At 39.1% G+C, this 19,204-nt stretch overlaps 3 protein-coding genes across 28 annotated transcripts in view; 1 reads left to right on the top strand and 2 right to left on the bottom strand.

Moving 5' to 3' along the window:
• The window catches only part of LOC119557804 (eye-specific diacylglycerol kinase), a 135,883-nt gene that overhangs the window by 69,091 nt on the left and 47,588 nt on the right, over positions 1 to 19,204 (top strand). The window lies entirely within an intron of this gene.
• Positions 50 to 1,870, bottom strand: LOC119557807 (farnesol dehydrogenase). The gene is made up of 2 exons (XM_037870737.1): positions 1,286 to 1,870; positions 50 to 471 (listed from the first exon to the last, which is right to left on the bottom strand). Exons 1-2 carry the CDS (start codon positions 1,856 to 1,858, stop codon positions 295 to 297), a joined length of 750 nt encoding a protein of 249 aa, XP_037726665.1. The 5' UTR covers positions 1,859 to 1,870; the 3' UTR covers positions 50 to 294.
• The window catches only part of LOC119557808, a 75,065-nt gene continuing 71,069 nt past the window's right edge, over positions 15,209 to 19,204 (bottom strand). For 4 of the 5 annotated variants that reach the window (XM_037870738.1, XM_037870740.1, XM_037870741.1 and 1 more), the window contains one exon: positions 15,209 to 15,856. In XM_037870738.1, the coding sequence (XP_037726666.1) occupies positions 15,329 to 15,856 (528 nt within the window). In that variant the 3' untranslated portion in view covers positions 15,209 to 15,328. Of the gene's footprint in view, positions 15,857 to 15,990; positions 16,057 to 19,204 lie in introns of those variants that run through there. The other variant, XM_037870743.1, reaches the window with a different exon arrangement.

Raw genomic sequence — 19,204 nt, 5'->3', positions numbered from 1 at the left:
AGGCCTAGGAAAATATGTGCGCCCACATTATCGATACGGAGTGGGGCGGTTAATTTACAAAACTGAATTATTTATTTGGCTTGTGGAAAAGTGCTGAACAAATAATCGTAACAATTGCCATAAAGGTAAATCGAAACGAGGCGAGGGTAAACCATTTGTGGTCACTCAAATGGGGAGTGTGTGTGAGCATCGATTTAGCAGGTCGTTCGCCTTCATTGGATTGTTGATGATTGTTGAAGTCGATTGTCTAATCTCGGGGGCCGCGTTATCGGGCCATCGGAGGTATCAGGAGTATCAGAAGTACTCGCCCACTGCCCGCAGCGTTATCTGCTCCACCTGGGTGTGCGGCGGCGTCGACAGGGCGTACAGTACCGCCTGGGCCACGTCCTCCGCCTGCAGGATGACCTCGCCCAGCTTGACCTTCGTCTCCTCGGGCACGATCTCGGTGGCCACCCAGCCGGGCTGGATGCTCTGCGGGAAGGGAGGGGAATTTCAAGATTTAAATATTTTGATATAACACCATAATTGATGCTTATAGAAAAAAAATTGATCTAAGTTAAAACGCAATTAAAATAAAAGATAGTTTAATATTAAACATTTAAGTTTAAAACACCGCCGTGTTTTATGAAATCCTATTTTGGTCCACAAAATAGCCAAAATCACATCACATATTTTGATTATCGATTCTATCGATATTGGTTGCAAATCATCGATGTTTTCTTAATTTTAAAATTATCGATATTTTCTATAATTACCAACCCTTACGTTTTTTGAAACATTAAGCATTTAAAATAGTTCCTAATTTTTTAACAAATTATAAACAACATTGCATAGCTTTTTTAAATTCTGTTGATCTTTTCAAACTTTCAAGTTATTTTAATAACTGCACACAGTCAGTAGAGATTAAAAAATCACTGCTAAAAAGCTTTAGCGAAGTAACACTGTTTAGAAGCAGCTGTTCTTATCAAAATAGCAGTCTATGCCTTTGCAGGTTTTTGTTATTAATGGATCTTAACAAGTCATATAGCTAATATTTTTTAAAGTTTTACAAGAACTTGTATTGTAATAAAAACATTTGCGTTTTAGTAAAAACATTTTCGAAGAGTTTAAGTATTATTTTTTATCGAACAAATCGTAAAATGATTGGAGAATTAAAATCAAAACGTTTGCTATTTCAGAACTAATTTGTAAAAACTAGATGCTTGAGTCCAGAAAATCAATTAAAGAGTGATGTGCTCATATATTTGTAAAAATTGGTATTTAAAGGCCAAAGGACTACGCTCACCGTGGTCTTGATCTTGGATCCTTTTTGGATCAGCTCCTGCCGGCAGATCTCGTGGACGGCGGTCAGTGCGAATTTGCTGGGCGTGTAGGCGTTGAGGCTCTCCTCCGCCGGATCCGGCTTATAGCCGGCCACTCCGGCCGTGCTGTTCACGAAGAAGAGGTGCCCGGCCACCTGGCGACGCCTCATGCTGCCGGCGGCCAGCTTGGTGCAGTAAATGCTGCCCATGAGATTCGTCTGCAGGATCCTGCCGATGTCCTGGTTGGGCATGTCGATCAGTTGGCCACCCAGCACGATGCCGGCATTGTTGATCAGCACATCGACGCCGCCCAGCTCCCTTTCGATCCACTCGAAGGCACTGTCCACCTGCGATTCCTGTGACACATCGCAGCTGTGCTGATGGAACCGCCGCCGCTGATCCTCCGGCAGGGATTGCTGCAGTTGCTCCAGGCGGTCGGTGCGACGGGCCAGGCCGACGACCTGCAGACCCGCGGCCACCAGGAGCCGGGCACAGGCGGCTCCGATCCCAGAACTGGCCCCACTTATAACGGCCACGCGATTCTGCCAACGATCCATCGCTCTCGAATTCCGGCGATCAACTGATTCCGGAATACAACCGATGATCGGGTTGTACGCTTATCGCGGTTGGGTTCTCTTTTGGTAGCTCTCTCTTGGGGCACTGGGAGAAATTCATAGCTAAATCTGAAATGAAATCTTTTATAAGGGTTAGAAATATTTATATATAATCTATGAATAATATATAGCTTTATAAGGATTATAAATATATTATATATAGTCAATGAATAATATATAGCTTTATAAGGATTATAAATATACTCGTATTATATATAATCTATGAATAATAATATATATCTTGATATTTTACTATTAATATTAAAACAATAATATAATAATACAAATATTAATATTCACTGTGATATAAGCTATATATATATCACTAATAGATTATTATATTTAGTATTATATAGTTAATTATTACAACATCAGGAAATGCATTTATTATTTTTAGTAATCTGAAATAATTTCCTTGGGTGTACTTCAAAGAGTGTGTAAAGATTGTGTGCCTGACGTGTCTTTCGTTCCCTTGAACAGACCATCCGATCCGAAAGGCCCCCCACAACAGATGTTGTTTTGCCTTATCAAGCCCACTGAATTCAATATGATAACCACTGATTCAAGGCCTAAAGAAGTGTTGGTTCTCAAGGAATGCATTACAGGTGTTAAAACTTAAGTTAATAACAGGAGATATTTAATATAATAATGCTTAAAATCTACAAATTTGATAATATCATAAGCAATACAAAAGCCTGGTTAATTTTATCTGGCATAAATGATACATATATTGATTTGTTAGCCATATCTTTTGATTTCTTGTTTTTCTAAGACATGAAATCTTCCGCGATACTCGCACTTTTCAGTCAGCCTCCTTGAATCGTTTGCCCCATGCATTTAAGGCGGGCCATTAAAAAGGCCAACACGCAATGCAGTTAAATGGCGCCTCAAGTTATGGCCCACACAGACACACACTCGCACACACATGCACCAACGCAGCCGCACGTGTGTGGGTGAGCAGGGTATCCGTGCACCATATACTCGGGTGTTTCTGGTTTATCGCCCTGCACACGCTTGACATATTTTGTGCAGCGGCGTTCTTTTTTATTTCCGCTCGTAACATTCAAGAGATGCTTAAATGGCAACAATAAGGCAACAATGGGTAAGCCCCTTCCCTCGAGAAAGTGGTGCAGCCGTGGTGCCACGGGTCCCTGCCTCCAGTTGCAACATGTTGCAAGTGCCAATGCCCATCAAATCACAACTGGGGCCATTTTGCCAGCACTTTATCATGCAATTACTCACGCAAATGATGACAGAGAGCCTTGGCTTTGGCTTTAGCTTTGGCAAAACAAACTATGCAATAAACAGACGCTAAGGACATACAAATTGTCCTTTCTGCAAGCAATTCTTATTAACCGTCCATCGGAGGAGCTCATCAATGTCGCATGCACCATTAAATAAATGCCAGGCAATTTGTTTGAATTTTCCCAACCCAGACCTATCTGATTTCTAACAATTTCCCATTCTTTTGCCACTCGCTCAATTTAAACCGAAACGTGTCAATCGTTAGTTGAATCTCTCAACCTTCCTCTTGAGGAGTTTATTTTTTACTGGTTTTTCGTAGATTTAAAGGGTATACTATACTCGGCGAGAAGTATAACATGAAAAACGTGAATACTTGTCATAAAATTAATTTCTCGGAAAGTGTTGGGGTTGGCTAGCATCGGTTGTCAGCTGCCCAAAACAGTCGGTTTTTTAACTGTACGCCTTGATTTGGCCAAAATACGATGGAAAATCTGGAAAGAAAAATAGTATTTTTGACTAAAATCTAAATCCGGTATTTTTGACTAAAATCTGAATCCCATTTTTTCGCCCTAAAAATACAGTTTTTTGGCTGCTACAAAGAAAATAAACGTCAGATCGAGGAATGTCATACCTCGTTGAGCTCGTAAATTAAATTGCAATCCATCGGCATTCAAACCTGGAAATTCTTTATTTTTGCCATTTTTCGCAAAAATAGATGATGTAACCCCTTACAAAAAATGAAAAAATCGGTCAAAAAATAAATTTCCCGGAAAGTGATGGGGATAGTTAGCATGGGTTGTCAGCTGCTCAAAACAGTCGGTCTTTTAGCTGTACGCCTTGATTTGACCAAACTACGATTGAAAAACTAGAAAGAAAAATAGTATTTTTGACTAAAATCGGAATCCCATTCTTAGCCCTAAAAGTTCAGTTTTTTGACTGCTACAAAGAAAGTAAACGTCAGATCGAGGAATGTCATACCTCGTTGAGCTCGTAATTTGAATTCCAATCCACTGGCATTTAAACCTAAATTTTTTTATTTTTGCCATTTTTCGCAAAAATAGATGATGTAACCCCTTACAAAAAATGAGAAAATTGGCCAAAAAAAAAATTTCCCGGAAAGTGATGGGGATTGTTAGCATAGGTTGTCAGCTGCTCAAAACAGTCGGTCTTTTAGCTGTACGCCTTGATTTGACCAAACTACGATTGAAAAACTGGAAAGAAAAATAGTATTTTTGACTAAAATCGGAATCCCAAAAAAAAAATTTCAAATAGGAAGATTTCTTTATTTCAGACGCCAGGCGAACATAAACGCTTAGCAGGTGTAAAACGATCAGCTGATTAGCTTAATTCAAGCTTACTTAGAGATGCTCCCGTGATTTCTTCCTTTTGGCACTGCCTGAGCAAACACATAGGACTTAACTGTTACTTCGTGCATAGCGTGACAAGCTCGTGACAAGCTGGTGACACTGCCATGGTTGCTCATCTCTGGTCTGCGTTTGGCTCGCAACTAACTGTTCTTTCCAATGGTGATCAATTCCTATTGGTCAGTGGGGGGAGGGGAAATATGTAAAGGGCCGCCATCTTGAAAATTAAGTTAACTTTTAGCTACCAGCTGTCACTTGCTAAGTTTTCTGTTTGCCTGGTGCCTGAGAACCATAAATCCAGCATTTTGACTGAAAAAATGTTACGAAGCCCTTCAATATGTTAAAGTAAATTAGAGATTTTTCAATTTCAAACACCAGGTGAACAGGAAAATTCGTAGGTGGCCAACGATTAGTTTTTAAGGCCTAACTAGAGGTGTGCAGCCTCAAAATATGTACGGCATTTGTTACCGATCAAGCGATTGCCCATCTCTAGTCTGCTTATACTAAACTAACGGTGTCCTTCCATTAAAAAAATCTTAACGCCCAGCAGCCACCTGCTATGGGTTATGTTGGCCTGGTGTCAAAGATCAAGAAATTAAATTTCAGACCTCATAAAAATACCAAAATACCTTATTTGCTCGTCAAGAAAATGGTCAAATTGCTTGTTTTCTAAATTTCAGACACCAGGCGAACATAAACGTTTAGTAGGTGGAAAACGATCAGCTGTTTAGCTTTTTCCAAGCTTACTTAGAGATGACTTCGTGATTTCTCCCCTTTGGCACGACCTAAGCAAATACATGAGATTTAACTGTTATTTCGTGCATAATGTGACAAGCTCGTGACAAACTCGTGATAAACGCGTGAAACGGCCATGTTTGCTCATCTCTAGTCTGCGTTTGGCACACAACTAACGGTTCTTTCCCATGGTGATCAATTCCTATTGGTCAGTAAGGGGAGGGGAAATTTGGAAAAGGAGGCCATCTTGAAAATTAACAGTTATTTAAGTTTACCTTTAGCTACCAGCTGTCACTTGCTATGATTTCTGTTTCCCTGGTGTCTGACTGAAAAAATGTTACGAAGCATTTCATTTTTTTTTTACGAAAAAAAAGTTTATTTTAAGCTGTTTTTCAGTCCTAATTTAGTCAATCCGACTGTTTTGAGCAGCTAACAATTTAGGCTAATGATCCCCATCACTTTTCGGGAAATTTATTTTTGGACCAATTTTCGAATTTTTTTTTAAGGGGTAACATCGTCTATTTTTGCGAAAATCGGTCAAAAATTAAAGTTTCCTGGTTTGAATGCCAATCGATTGGGAATTTATTTACGAGATCAACGAGGTATGGCATTCCCAATTCCGACCTTAATTCGCAAAATGATTGCCAAAATACCTAATTTCTTGAGGTCGAAAAATAAGTAGTAGGATTTCAGATCAAAATACCATTATTTTTTGCAGTTTTTCAGTCCTAACTTGGTCAAAACAAGGCGCACAGCTGAAAGACCGACTGTTTTGAGCAGCAAACAACCTAGGCTTCCGATCCCCATCACATTCCGTGAAATTTATTTTTTGACTAAATTTCACATTTTTCATAAGGGGTAACATCGTCTATTTTTGCGAAATGTGGCCAAAAAATAAAGTTTTTAGATTTAAATGCCAATCGATTGGGAATTTAATTACGAGTTCAACAAGGTATGGCATTCCTTATTCTGGCTCCATTTCGCAATTTGTCGACGAAAAAACTGATCTTTTTTGGGCAAAAATAGGGAGTAAATAGGGAGTGCTAAAAGTACCAGCTGTCACTTGCTACGTTTTCGGTTTGCCTGGTGTCTGAGAGAAATAAATCCAGCATTTCGAATGAAAAAATGTTACGAATCCTTTTAATTTATTAAAGTAAATTAGCGATTTATCAATTTTATATATAACAGATTGAGGAATGTCATACATAGTTGAGTTCTTAATGTTAATTACAATCCATTGTCTTAAATTATTTTAATATTAATATTATTTTTAATATTTAAACAAAATATAAATTCATTGAACATTATACGCATGTTGAAATGTTTGGGGGTTGTGTTCTGTTTTAAAAAAAGTAACAGGATTATTTTAACTGTTGTGAATCCTTCGTTAATTTATAGATACGACAAAAAAAAAAGACAGCTGCCAAACGAACTACAAAAAAAGGCTTAGAAAAACAGGGTAAAACTAAAAAAAAGCAGCTAAAAGTTGAACTAGGATAAGCTTACAAATTGATTGCATCAAAATGAAACCACTTTTTGAAGGTTTTCGGTTTTCAACTCAACTAAATGACTGCTGTCAACGAAAACATAGTTGAAATCAAAACAAGTCAGATTAAAAATAAATATTTACTACCCACAAAGCAAGCATCAAAATGATTTTATGTCCTTAATGTTATTACAAATGAATTATTAAAATGGAAAAATAGCTTTGGTATGTTGGCGGTTAACATTTTAGGGTAAAAAGGAACCTGAAAATATATTTGTAATTCTTACAAAACCTAAGAATGAAACAAATTCCATACTTTTACAACTTTTGTTTGGCAAATGTGGCTTTTTGTCCCTTTTTCACCCTGAAATATGCTTAGGTAGTCGGCAAATTATTTTCCACTTGGCTTCCGCCTTTTCCATTAATAAATATTTTCCTTGGCTATAATATTTATTAAATTCCTTTTGTTGGTTTTCCCTTTTTAACCAGCTTACATTTTCTAGTTTTAATTAGTAAATGGCCTTTTCAAACATAACAGAATGACAAAGTATGCTAGGTGAAATAAAATAAAATAATATAATAGAATTATTAAATTGTTTGGCCAACCGTGTTGGCCTTTCTTTATTTTGATTAAAGCAGTTGAAATTTTAATCCCTAAATCCCTCTTTAAGTCCATACTCACATATGACTTTTTCGAGCATAAAACCGCTTAGAAAATCAAACCAGAATCAAAGTCAAACCTTTGGTCTGCAAATCCCTTGACCACCGACTAAATGGGTCCCTTGGAAGTTTTCCGCTTTTCCATTGCAACATTTTCCCTTCTTCTCTGTGTGATGGGGAAAAGTTTACACTTGCAATGGATTTTCACCAGCTGCTTCGCTGTCTTCTCTTCTCTTCCACGTTATAATGGCTGCGAAATGGGATCGGAAAAGGCGGCGCAGTGTGGAAAACTCCGTGGAAAACGTGGGAGCACAGTCCGCAAGGCCACTGGCATAATAATTCTTGTGCTTAAAAGGAGTTTGGCATGGCCGCTGCGCTTTAAGATGTTGTTTTTATTTTGCATTGTGGTAGGCAAGGGTGGGGAAAGCCGGGAAAAGCGGGAAAAGCAGAAAAGCGGAGTTTTCCGAGACCTTCAGCCATTAGTGGGCATGATGAAGGACCACAACGATGGGTTGGGACGAGATTCATGTGCTGCTTTAGTTCAACAGGATCCATAAAATTAACGCTGAATGAGGCGAGCTCCTTGGATGCAACAATGTCTGCCTTACATTCTGCTTTCCCCATTTTCCCTACCATTTTCCCACCACCACCCTCTGTGTGTGTGTAATGAATGTAAGTGAAGTAAAGTAAAGGCCAAACAATAACAGGAAAATCTACTCACAGGACAAGACAATTCAGGCAACAATGTTTTTCGTTTTTCCCCGCATTTTCCACATTTTCGTTGTCCGTGTTTTTCCTCTTCATTTTTTTTTTTTTTTGCCAGCCATTTCACTGGGTTTTCCTCCTCTTGTTGGTCATTTAGGAGCTCATTTTGTGGTCTCATTAATGTGTGTGTGTGTGTGTGTGGGCCAAGAAAATAAGTGGTGGTGGCGGGCAAGTTAACAAATAATGACCGTTAAGATCTCGCCTGGTTGGGGCATTCAAATTACATCATGATATATGTAATCCTGTCATAAAGACATTAATAGAAAGATTACGGTCCCAGCTTTTGCGCATTTCCAGATTAATGGAGCAATTAAAGTGGTTTCATTTTTGACTTAAAGGAGAGGTTTTATTTTATGAAGATGGTATTTATTTTTCAAAGGGGATACTATATTTAGTAGGTAATTTTTGTAACATTTCCCTTTGAATTCAAGGAAACATTTTTACTAAGAATGTAATTTCGGTACCACTTTCAAATCCTTCACCCCTTTAACTTAAATTTTAAATTACGCCCTTCCACTTTGGCTCGCCCCACAAATCATTTAGATTAGTTGGCCGCTGGACTATGGGTTAATTAACCCATCCTTGGCTTAAAAGGTGGACAAGCAGGCAAGTGTTCCACTTCCGCTTCTCAGACATTTTCACCCAGTTTTCGCTGGGCTTGGCCAACGCTCTTTGCATTTTTGTATTTTCCTCATTTTTTTTTTTCTTTACACTTAACTCAATTTGCTGGGCCAAATAAAGTACACTGCACGGCCACGCCCACTGACAAGCTTTATTGGGGGCAAATGCCGTGGGGAACCCAAGGTATAGAAAATTATTGCTCAACGGAAAACAATTATTTTGTGCCGGCTTTTTCTCTGCTCTGCTCTGTTCTGTTCTGTGTTTTTTTTTTTTTGCTGAGCCATTAATGTGAGACGTGCTGAGGGATAACCGCCCACCGCCCCCCAAGGGAATACTCCCAGGTGGGCGTGGCATCGGTTGGTATCGTGTAATCTGAATATTGCCGTGACTCGCCTGCACCACTAAGTACCAAGTCAGCGAGCTCCTTTCACTTCCTTTTACTTCAGCCAAATTGCATTTGCTTTTGGCCATTTAGGGTTATCGACTTCGGGGCCTCACCCTCTGGAACTCTAGCTGAAAGCCAGCAAGCCCCCGGGAATTATTTATTGGCGTAGAATCGAGCTAAGCTTTACTTTGATGATTTATTAAAAGGTTTTCAGGGGAGCTTCCCCTCCCCTATAAGTAATTCTTAAGCTTATGGATATGTTGTTAGTTCCCTAAACAAAATGTTTATATTTTTTTCATCAATTCCGTTTACTATAACCAATTTAAAGCCATTTTATAAATTAACTACCCTATAAAAAAATAACTATCCAAATCTTAAAGGGCATTTAGCACTCGCCTTTGGCTAAAACACGGCCAATGAAAATATTTTATTTCTATTTGTTCGTATGGCGTATGTGTGATATTTGGTAATGCGTGTAATTAAGCAACACGTTCTCATTTTCTACCTACCCGGTTGGCTAGCAACTTCCGCTGGCTGTTTTTGCTGCGAAACATGAAACTCTAATTACCAGAAAAGCCCAGAAAGGAAACTGCCAAAAAACAAAAAAAAAAAAACAAAAGAGGAAAAGCACGACGAGTGTGGGTTCGTTTATGCTTTTCACTTTTCGAGCGAACTGAATCCACAATATACAGCCGCAGGCCACGTTGGAGAAGAGAATTCCTGACGAATGTCAGACTAGAAAACCCGCAGTCCGGAGTCCGGAGTACCGACTCCATTTCCCCGGATTTGATGAATAGAATGGCGCACACACCCAGTCGTCAGTGATGAAAAGCGGTCCGAAATTGGGTTTGGTACCTGGTAAAGTCAGTTAGGTTTGTCGTGAAGCAAGAAGATTAAGTTACCACAAAATGGTAAATGCATTTCACAGGGACTATCCCACAACTCATATCTATACTTCTTTATTTAAAGCAAATATTAAAAGAAAGTTCTTTAAAATCCTTATAAATAATCCCCTAAAAGGCTGTACTATCTAGATCTTATCATCTTTAACAAGATATCATAGTCCAATGGCATAAATTATACAAAATGGTAAATTATGCATTTATCAATTGTTCTAGATTGACTATCCGAAAATAATTAAAACAAAAAGGCTCTTAAGAATCCTTATAAGCATCCCTTTAAAGGCCTTGCTATCTAGATCTTCTCATCACTAACGGGATGTGATTATGCAATGGCCACTGGACAGGTGGGCGGCAGATGGATGGTCAATTATCACCGGTGGTTCCGGCGTACTGGCATTATAATCGCCCATCTGCCTCTAGACGATACCACTCGGCATAGGTCAATCGGAAGATATATGTGTGCCACTGGGGCCCTTGTTGCTCATTGTCTGCCGATGGTGACTGCTGAATGCGCAATTAATTGGCGCCGGGTCCGCCAGATGCCTAATGACCGGCAAAGGGTTAAGGAGGCTACCCAATCCCTGAGTCGTTGACTTTCCCAAATGACAGATTAAAGCTAACGACTTTAGCTCCCCAATGTCATTAAAGGGTCCTAAATGGGTGAAAAATTGTTCTTCATTGTCAGCATCGTTGTTAATCGAAAAAATGAGATTCATTTTTCACATGATGGTTCCAAATTGTATCTGAAAAGCCAACAATTATTGTTGGTCTATAAATCAACACTAAAATCGCAATACGCAATATGTCAATGTTTTTTTTCCAATCAGTTTTTGCGTTCATATTGGCTATATTTAAATATGATATTTATTTTTTGCCAACCACTTTTACCGAACCGTTCTCCATACGCTTTGACTGACTTTTAATATGCGCATTTTCTTTATAGTTTTTCATATTTGTTCGCCATCCACGGAATTAATTTCCACCGCCTGCACCGGATAATTAAAAATGAAATCAGGCAAGCGTGAGAAATAAAGAAATAAATTCTGCAGTGTGCTTTTAGGCGTTGTCCGGCGCTGTCGTCACTTCCGGTTAATATCATCATGGAGCGGTACTGCTGCAGCTGCCACTGCCTCTCATGTGGGCGGTGAAATGTGGGGGCGGCGAAATGGGGGCGGTGAAATGGGGGCGGTGAAATGGGGGCGGTGAAATGGGGGCGGTGAAATGTGGCTGGTGGAATTAGCACTGCGGCGTGGGCTAAATAAACGTTGAAGTCGTTTCGATTGCGATTACGCAAAGTGACGCTCAGTCCGATGAAAATGCACATTGAGAGAAGAATCCTATAAGATATATAAGAAAATATATAGAGAGATATATTATGATACATTTAAATCTTAAATCTTAATAAATTAAAGTTAATTTAATACCTTTTTCTTTTCGTTGGTTATTATTGTTATAATCTTATTTCCAAGTTTGCAATTTGTAAGTTTCATCTCTAAGTGCAAACTCGCACGCATTTCGCTCAGTGCACCGCTGACAGCCGTAAAGTGAACACACTAAATGTTAACTCAGCGGCAAGTTATTGATGTGACAACTGCGTGGGAGCGGCAGTTTCCATTTAAATGCACTCAACCTGTGGTTTCCAGTTAGTACCTATAACTTGACTATAACTTACCTCCTTCGCCTGGGGTTCCGACAAAACTGCATGTGAATTGTTTTGAAGGCTCAAAGGAAATGAACTGATTCATCCACAGTTTTCAGGCTGAGTTTAGCTGCGAATTTAAAACAGATCTTTAGATTATTTGGCACTTCTTAGTGTTATTAAGCAACTTAATTGACTAACTTTTGTGGTAGGTACACAGAAGTTACGCCCGTAAGTAGTTTACAACTCTAGCGAAATTATTGAGTTCAAGTTTTAATAGCGGAAGTTAGTTTTGCATTCATTACCATTATTTTATCCTCTAGCCCAGTCAATTGCGATTTCTTAAGCCCATTTTCCCACTGCTGCTGCTGCTGCATTTGTCGCATAAGTTTGTCATTTAACTTTTGTTCCCAAGTAATCTGTGCCGTGACTGCAGTTGTCCGTTTAATATGCTGATTACTGCTGCGATTCGCGCCAATTATATTCCATTAGTGCCAGCTGGAAGCTTCAGATGCAGAAACTCTTTGAAAAGTTTATCAGCAGGCAGTCCTGGAAATACCAAAACCCGACTTTTCGGCCTCCTGCAGTCCCCTTTGACCTTTCACCAACGCCAGTCTTTTGTTAAGGATCTCCTTTGAGCCTTTAAATAGCCGTTACTTCTCGAATCCCTATGCCATTTCGGCCCCGGTTGTCATGGCATCCCATCAAAACGACCAGGTGCATCTGCAACCCGACCCATAATTAAGTTGCCTGTGCAACGGAAGTGGGGATTTTTCGATAAACCGAACGCATCGCCAAATGTCATCAGTCCATGGAAATGTTGAGCCAGGCGAATTGGTTAATTGGGAAGCGTAGGCTGGCATGCCACGTTAATTAGCTAATTTTGGGAACTAAAGGTTAGATTTTACAGGGGTATTTAAAAGAATTTAATTTGGAACATTATGAACATCAACTGGTATTTTATAATATATTTTATATATAAATATATTTCGGATTTTCATCTGTGAAAACTCCCGTTCAACTGATTTAACGAATACCAGAGCACCTAAGTCATGAATTAAAGCTAGAACTAATTGGGAATTATAAGTACCTACTGAGGAGATGATTTTTAAATCGACATTACCGATGACTTGGCCAATTGTAAATTTTATTAATATTCCACCTACGTTTACATCGCCTGACTTTCGATTTCGCAAACGACTCCAACTGGCACTTACCAACACTGGAGCCCCATTTAGTGGTACGCAACAAATCACCGCTCGGAGACAGCTCCGCCCACGAATCACGAGCAATCTACTGAGTGTTAGCATCTGTGACTGGCTCCGAACTGTTGCCAGTAAATAAACTGGCCAAATTTGTCTAATGCGAGCTCCCAACTCCCATTTCTCAAGCCCCGGGGAACTCCCCTTTTCGGGGCCTTTGTCTTTGCTGGCTGCTCTGCTCTGTTCTGTTCTGTTCTGTACTGTTCTGTGCATAATTCACGAGTTCAAATTGCCAAACGCCACATAAATGTACAAACAGGCACGTATTTATATATCTTGCCATCTCCGTCTCCATGGCCCCAAAAGGGCGTGCCCCTCTTTCTTATTCTGTGGGCTTTATGCAGACAATTGTAGTCAGAATTATAGTAATGAATGCAGGGAGTCACAAATAATGTTGCAAAGGAGTTGCCTAAAATGATACATAAATATTACAAATATTACGGATATATAGCTTGTTCTATTATAACTGGAAAAATCACAGGGAGAAAATGAAGTAATTTCAAGAAGAATAAGTTCTTGATATCCAGAATGGGCAACCAACAATTTATTAAAAAAAAAAACAATTTTAAGGATATAGAGCTTGTTCTATTATAACCAGATAAATTGCAGGGTGAAAATGAAGTCATTTCAAGAAGAATAAGTTCTTGATATCAAGATTGGGCAACCAACATATTTTAAAAAAAAAGGATCCCTAAAAACCTAATTGTGTTATTTAATATTTAATAGGGAAACATTTGTTCTCAAATAATTTTAAGTTTCCCAAGATTTCCGCTTTGTGTGCCTAATGTCAGAAACGCTTGCGAAATCTTTTATTTATGTTGCCAAATACCTTGCCTTTTTAATCCACTTTCAGAGCTACTATCACTCCAACCGCAGTTGTTTAAAATATATATACAATATAGGTTAGGTCGCTTTGGCTTTGCGGCTTGCATGCAAATTTTATGTTTTAATAATAAGTCTCTGGCATGCAAGCGTCGCATATTTTATGCCAATTGTTGGGGGGCATCGGGGATTCCAGGTGAACAGGGGGGGCCCCCCCCCTGGTCGAACCCACCTGGAGTCATTCAGTCAGTTAGTCATTCGTTCAGTTGGCTCACTTCGAGTTCGTGTCCTGTGCTGTTTATTTTTAACCCAATTGTTTTTAGCCACGGGGGAAAGCATAGAAAGAATATTTGCCTTCCCCACTGTGGAATTTATTCCGCCCCAAAGATGACTTCGAAGTACATATCTCCTGGAGTGCCATTTGGCACCTGAACACAATACTTAGCAGCTGAACCGAAATTGATTAAAAATTCCCCCAGCGGGAAAATTGGATCAAACTATGGAACATTGTGGCACTTTGTGAGTTCTCGATTGCAGCAGGGCAAGTGCGTGCGGTCATGCAAAATGCAAATATGAAATATGATTGCCGCAATTTTGTGACCAGTCGACCATTCCCACGATCGTCAAATATTTGGGGCACAGTAAGTTTACAAAGAAACATTTTAACGAGGTTAGGCAGGGCAAACAAATCGATTTGAAGGGAAAATATCATGTTACGACATCCTCTAATCCAATAATTTTTTGGTAAGCCTAAGAGATTTTCTTTTCGATCTCAAAAGAAAATATAGTTTAAAGATATTTTACTTTTTTTGTATACCTAAAGATATATATTTTTTTTAAGCTAAACTTCTATTTCAAGCTGTAACTTCTTCAGGCATTTTAAAAATCAAACATATCAAACTAAAATATATTTTGTGCAACTTGAAACCACTGTAACTCACCTGCATCTCCAATGAATATCTCACTTCCTGCTGATTTGCGGTTACTGCCAGTTGCTTTTCCATATAAATTTGTGTGAGTGCCGCCGTTGTAGCTGGTATAAATTTTCCATTCCATTTTTAATTCGCACTTAATTAAAAATCCCTCGCTGACGTGCGACACGCATGGCTTTCAACCGCCTTAACCCCAGTTCAACCTCAATCCCGACCAGAACCTCTGACAATTGCAACTTGCTTTCTGCTGAGCTTGAAAAAAAACAGTATTACAATTGCATAGGGAAATGCATACACACGAGGTCAATTGCTTTACCAATTTTATTACTAACTAAACTAAAGATCTAAAATATTGGGGATTAGCAGGTGAATAAGTGTCATATATAAAATATAATAATTAGAATTTAGTATTATATTTTAAGATTTGATTTGATTAATATTTGTTTTTAAGAGCTTACCCTAGATATTATTTATAGCCTTTGCTTTTATATAATAAGATTTTTCTGGAATGTCATTATATATGGTATATACCACCAATTAAAAACCAATTAAAAAAAAAACAAAAAAAATCGTAGTAATCTTTTTCAAGAGATCCCTAGCAAGACTTATAGATAGTGGCATTGACCTCGTAGTAGCACAGGGCCCTCTTGGTGACCTTGTCCTTGGGGTTCAGGGCGTAGACAGTGCCCTCCAGGGTGTACATGGTGTTCGGGTGGTACATGAACTTTAGGATCGCCGTTTCTGGCGGCACCTGGATGCGGTTCATCACGTATACGCCCTGTTTCAGGGGGCAGGCGAGGCTCATGTTGCTGGCCCCCGTCGAGAGCATCAGCTTGGCCACATTATTCCAGGCGGACACGTGGCGAATGTAGCGCCAGAAGTCACAGGTTTTCGTCGTCGAATTGTAGAGGGTTCGCGGCAATTCCGCTCGAGAGGCGGCCGATGCGGAGCTCCGCTTGCGCGGATGTTGCAAAAGGACGAGATGCCACAGTGGAATGGCCACATCCTGGCGCACAGTGGTCACCGAGGACATCGAGTTGTTCTTGTCGAACATGCTGATCTTCAGGCCGTAATTGGGCGTGTCCCAGGATTTAACGCCCACCAGTTTCATCGTGTAGCAGTGCTAAAACATAGATTATTTAAATTATCATCGAATTAAAGCACTAGAAAATATCTAATTACTATATTTCAAATTAAAAATTCGTATATATCTGCCTGGCAACTTAAAAACAAATTGTTAGTTAAATGTTCTCCCACCTGCTTGGTCAATTGCAGAAAACCAAACAGAGTTATAAAGCCCAATAAATTTCTATAAAATCCCATTTTGCCGGAAACACGATACACGATTGAAGAGCAACTGAACGAATCAATAAGCAAATAATGGCTGCGTTGGCAAAATGATTTATCCATTGTCGCTAATGATAATTTTCGTGATTTGTCACACCTCAATTGGATCAATTCCGCGGAAATTGCGAGTTAATTGCCAAATAATTGTGCGAGCATAGATGCGCGAATTATGTGCCAGACTAAACTTTCCAATTTGACCCCCAAAAAGGGGCTAATAAAATAAAGCACACTAGTTTGCATGTTACAAAAATCAAAGCATTAAAAATTTAAAAAAATAAGTGATCTAAAATGGGATTGAAGCTAAATTTACAACCAAGAAATATGTCACTTGCATGATTTTTAGTTAACTGACTAGAATTATTTTATAAAATCTTAGGAACCTAGAGAAAGAGGGTCTACAGCTTAAAATCATATTATGAATTTATATATTAAATCTTCTTTTTTTTGTTAGCTAGTGTTTATTTAGGCTGGCCTCCAATTGAATGGAAAATGTTACATGTTGCAAACATAGTGGTTATCCCTTTGTATGGTTAAAGTTATATATTGTGTGTGCATCCAGCTAATTGCGTTTGCCTCTGTGCGTTTTCCTTTCGGCCGCTTTGGCTTCTGATATTTCCCAGCTTTCCGTTACAGCTTTTCCAACTTTTCCATACAGTATGTACATTTTCCTGATCCGTTTCCGGCTTATTTGTTTGCTTGTCCTCGCTGCATGGCATCAATGGACCGAACAATGGATTGAAATCCACTTTCCACTTTCCACTTTCCACTTGCCACTCTCCAGATTCCCACACCACCGAACACATCAGACTGTCACTTCCTTTTGTCCCGCCTCGATTCACTTCTCATATTTACATTTTCTGTTATTTCCCCCAGCAAATATTTGCATGGCACTGGCCTTAAGGACATTTTCCAGGAATTTCGAGGCGTTTTCGCGCCCTTCCATCCAACATCATCCAACATCATTGCATCTGGCTTGAATGCGATTTGAGTGGCGGTGGAAATCTCGTCCATCAGCCTTCAACTTTTCTTCGTTTTTGTTTCAGATTCGATTCCTTTCAGGATGGTCATTTAATACTTGATAGCTGATTACTGATTGCTGATAGCAGATAGCCGATAACCACTGTTTGCCAATACTTCTCTTCCAGCTGAATTAATTATATTAATGGCTTAATTAAAGCTGAATGTAATGAGCTGCAAATGAAGCACTCAAGTGTTTACGAATGAATAGAGATAGAGCTGCCCTTTGCAGACTAATTTCCCATTTAAAGTATATTTTAGATACTATCTGTAGATGATGGCTGGCTTTATACCATACCAGAAAATCGCTTCACTAGGCTAAAAATGGTCCAAAAAGCCATAAGGTAGTGTAAAATTCAACTCTATATCTCTTGTTTTCCTGTTTCTCCTTGGCCCGCTTTAGTTTTTTTGTTTTTTGATTTGTGTCAATAGGCTTTTATGGGCTTTTAGTTCCATCTGTAGAGTGGGGGGTATATGTGGGATTGCAAATATTCTAAGCGCTTTTCACATTTCAAATGCACAAAGCCATTTCAGAGAGTTGGACAGCGAGTTGTGCTCCGTTTGCGGCTGCAGAAATGGCAACTTTAATGTGCCCACACATTGGGGAAAAATAAACCCATTTCCCAGACCTGTCCTTCTCCTGTCGCTTTTCTCATTCTCACTATTTCTCTCTGCACAGAGACAAAAGTTCTGAATACTTGGGAAAATATCCTTAAAGTGATCTAAATAACCAGAGATTATCAAGTGCCTCAAAATGCGTGATTCAGTATTTTTCTTGGACTTCTTTTGGAAACGAAATTCAAATAAAAAGTATTTATAGTGTTTATAAATATGTTCTATTATTATTTTAAGTCTTTGGTAATTTTTAAAATATTTAAATTATATTTTTAGACAGATAGATATTTTATCACAAGTGATATTTCATACAATAAGACATTTTAAATATTACTTTATCTTTAGATATGTATTTCAAATATAAAGTATTTATACAATTCTATTCATTTTTTAATATTCAAAGTTCAACAATTCACCAATTCAACAGTTTAGGGAATACAGATTGTTCTAGAATTTTTCAAAATTAAGACTGACTAGAATGATTTTAAAAATTCAGAGGAATCTAGAGGCTTAAGTCATTTTTGAAATATTCAAAATGTATATAAAAATCCCCTCAAGCTGCAAAATATTTTATATATATTTCAATAGTATTTTAACACAATTTTTCTTTACTATCAAACCCTCCAATTTCGCGCAATGTCCTGTGGGCTTGGCCAAGACATAGCTATGAGAAAATACCTAAGTGATGACCAATTTCGCAGATACTTGCGCCCAGAACGCCTCTTGGCTTCTAGCCTTGTTTGTCTCATATCGTTGCATTGCATTGGGGCCTTGAACGTTTTATGATTGCACTTTTCAGCAATAAAATAACGAGTGGGCGGAATTGTGGATGTGCAACGTCCCCAGGATCCCTGGGATCATACCCACTTCAGATCCAGATCCCACATCCCAATCCCAATCCCAATTCCACAACCTAGATCCCAGAGCAATGCGACTTCACACCGAATGAAACTGAAACTTTAATAACCCCAGACGAGGCCGACACTTGCAATAAACTGGCTGCTCGTCGTAAAAACACAACACACATAAAAAACAGAAGCACTAAAAAAATAAGCAAGGAAAAAGTGGAAAATGTGAGGGGGGGGGGGGAAGAAAGGAGGCCCCAGGATACTGGGGATACGACCATCCTGACCAAAAGCTGTCAACGCGTCGCCATTGCAGCTCATAAACATGGGACCCCAACCAGATCCTCGGGCCTCCTTTCCCCTTTCCCCTTAATTTTCCCACATTTCCCCACACTTTCCTTGGGTTTTCCCGGCTGTCAGTTATAGTTTTGGACCATCGCATCACATTTGTTTCGTCGCCATTTCTCGGATGTGGTTGTATTTCGCAGTGGCAACACGCTGCTTTGCACTTTATTGCCTGTCCTGCATAATTGTTGGGCTTATTATTGGATTTTGAATAACATCCCATCGAGGGGACTCGACAGCCAGCAGATCTACGAGGTCCGATGGACCAGCGATGAGTTGGGTTCCTAAATGGATGGTAATCC

This window comes from Drosophila subpulchrella, chromosome X (genome assembly GCF_014743375.2).
Source record: "Drosophila subpulchrella strain 33 F10 #4 breed RU33 chromosome X, RU_Dsub_v1.1 Primary Assembly, whole genome shotgun sequence".
In the NCBI taxonomy this organism is placed as follows: Eukaryota; Metazoa; Arthropoda; class Insecta; order Diptera; family Drosophilidae; genus Drosophila; species Drosophila subpulchrella.
This window is presented reverse-complemented; position numbering and strand designations above follow the sequence as displayed.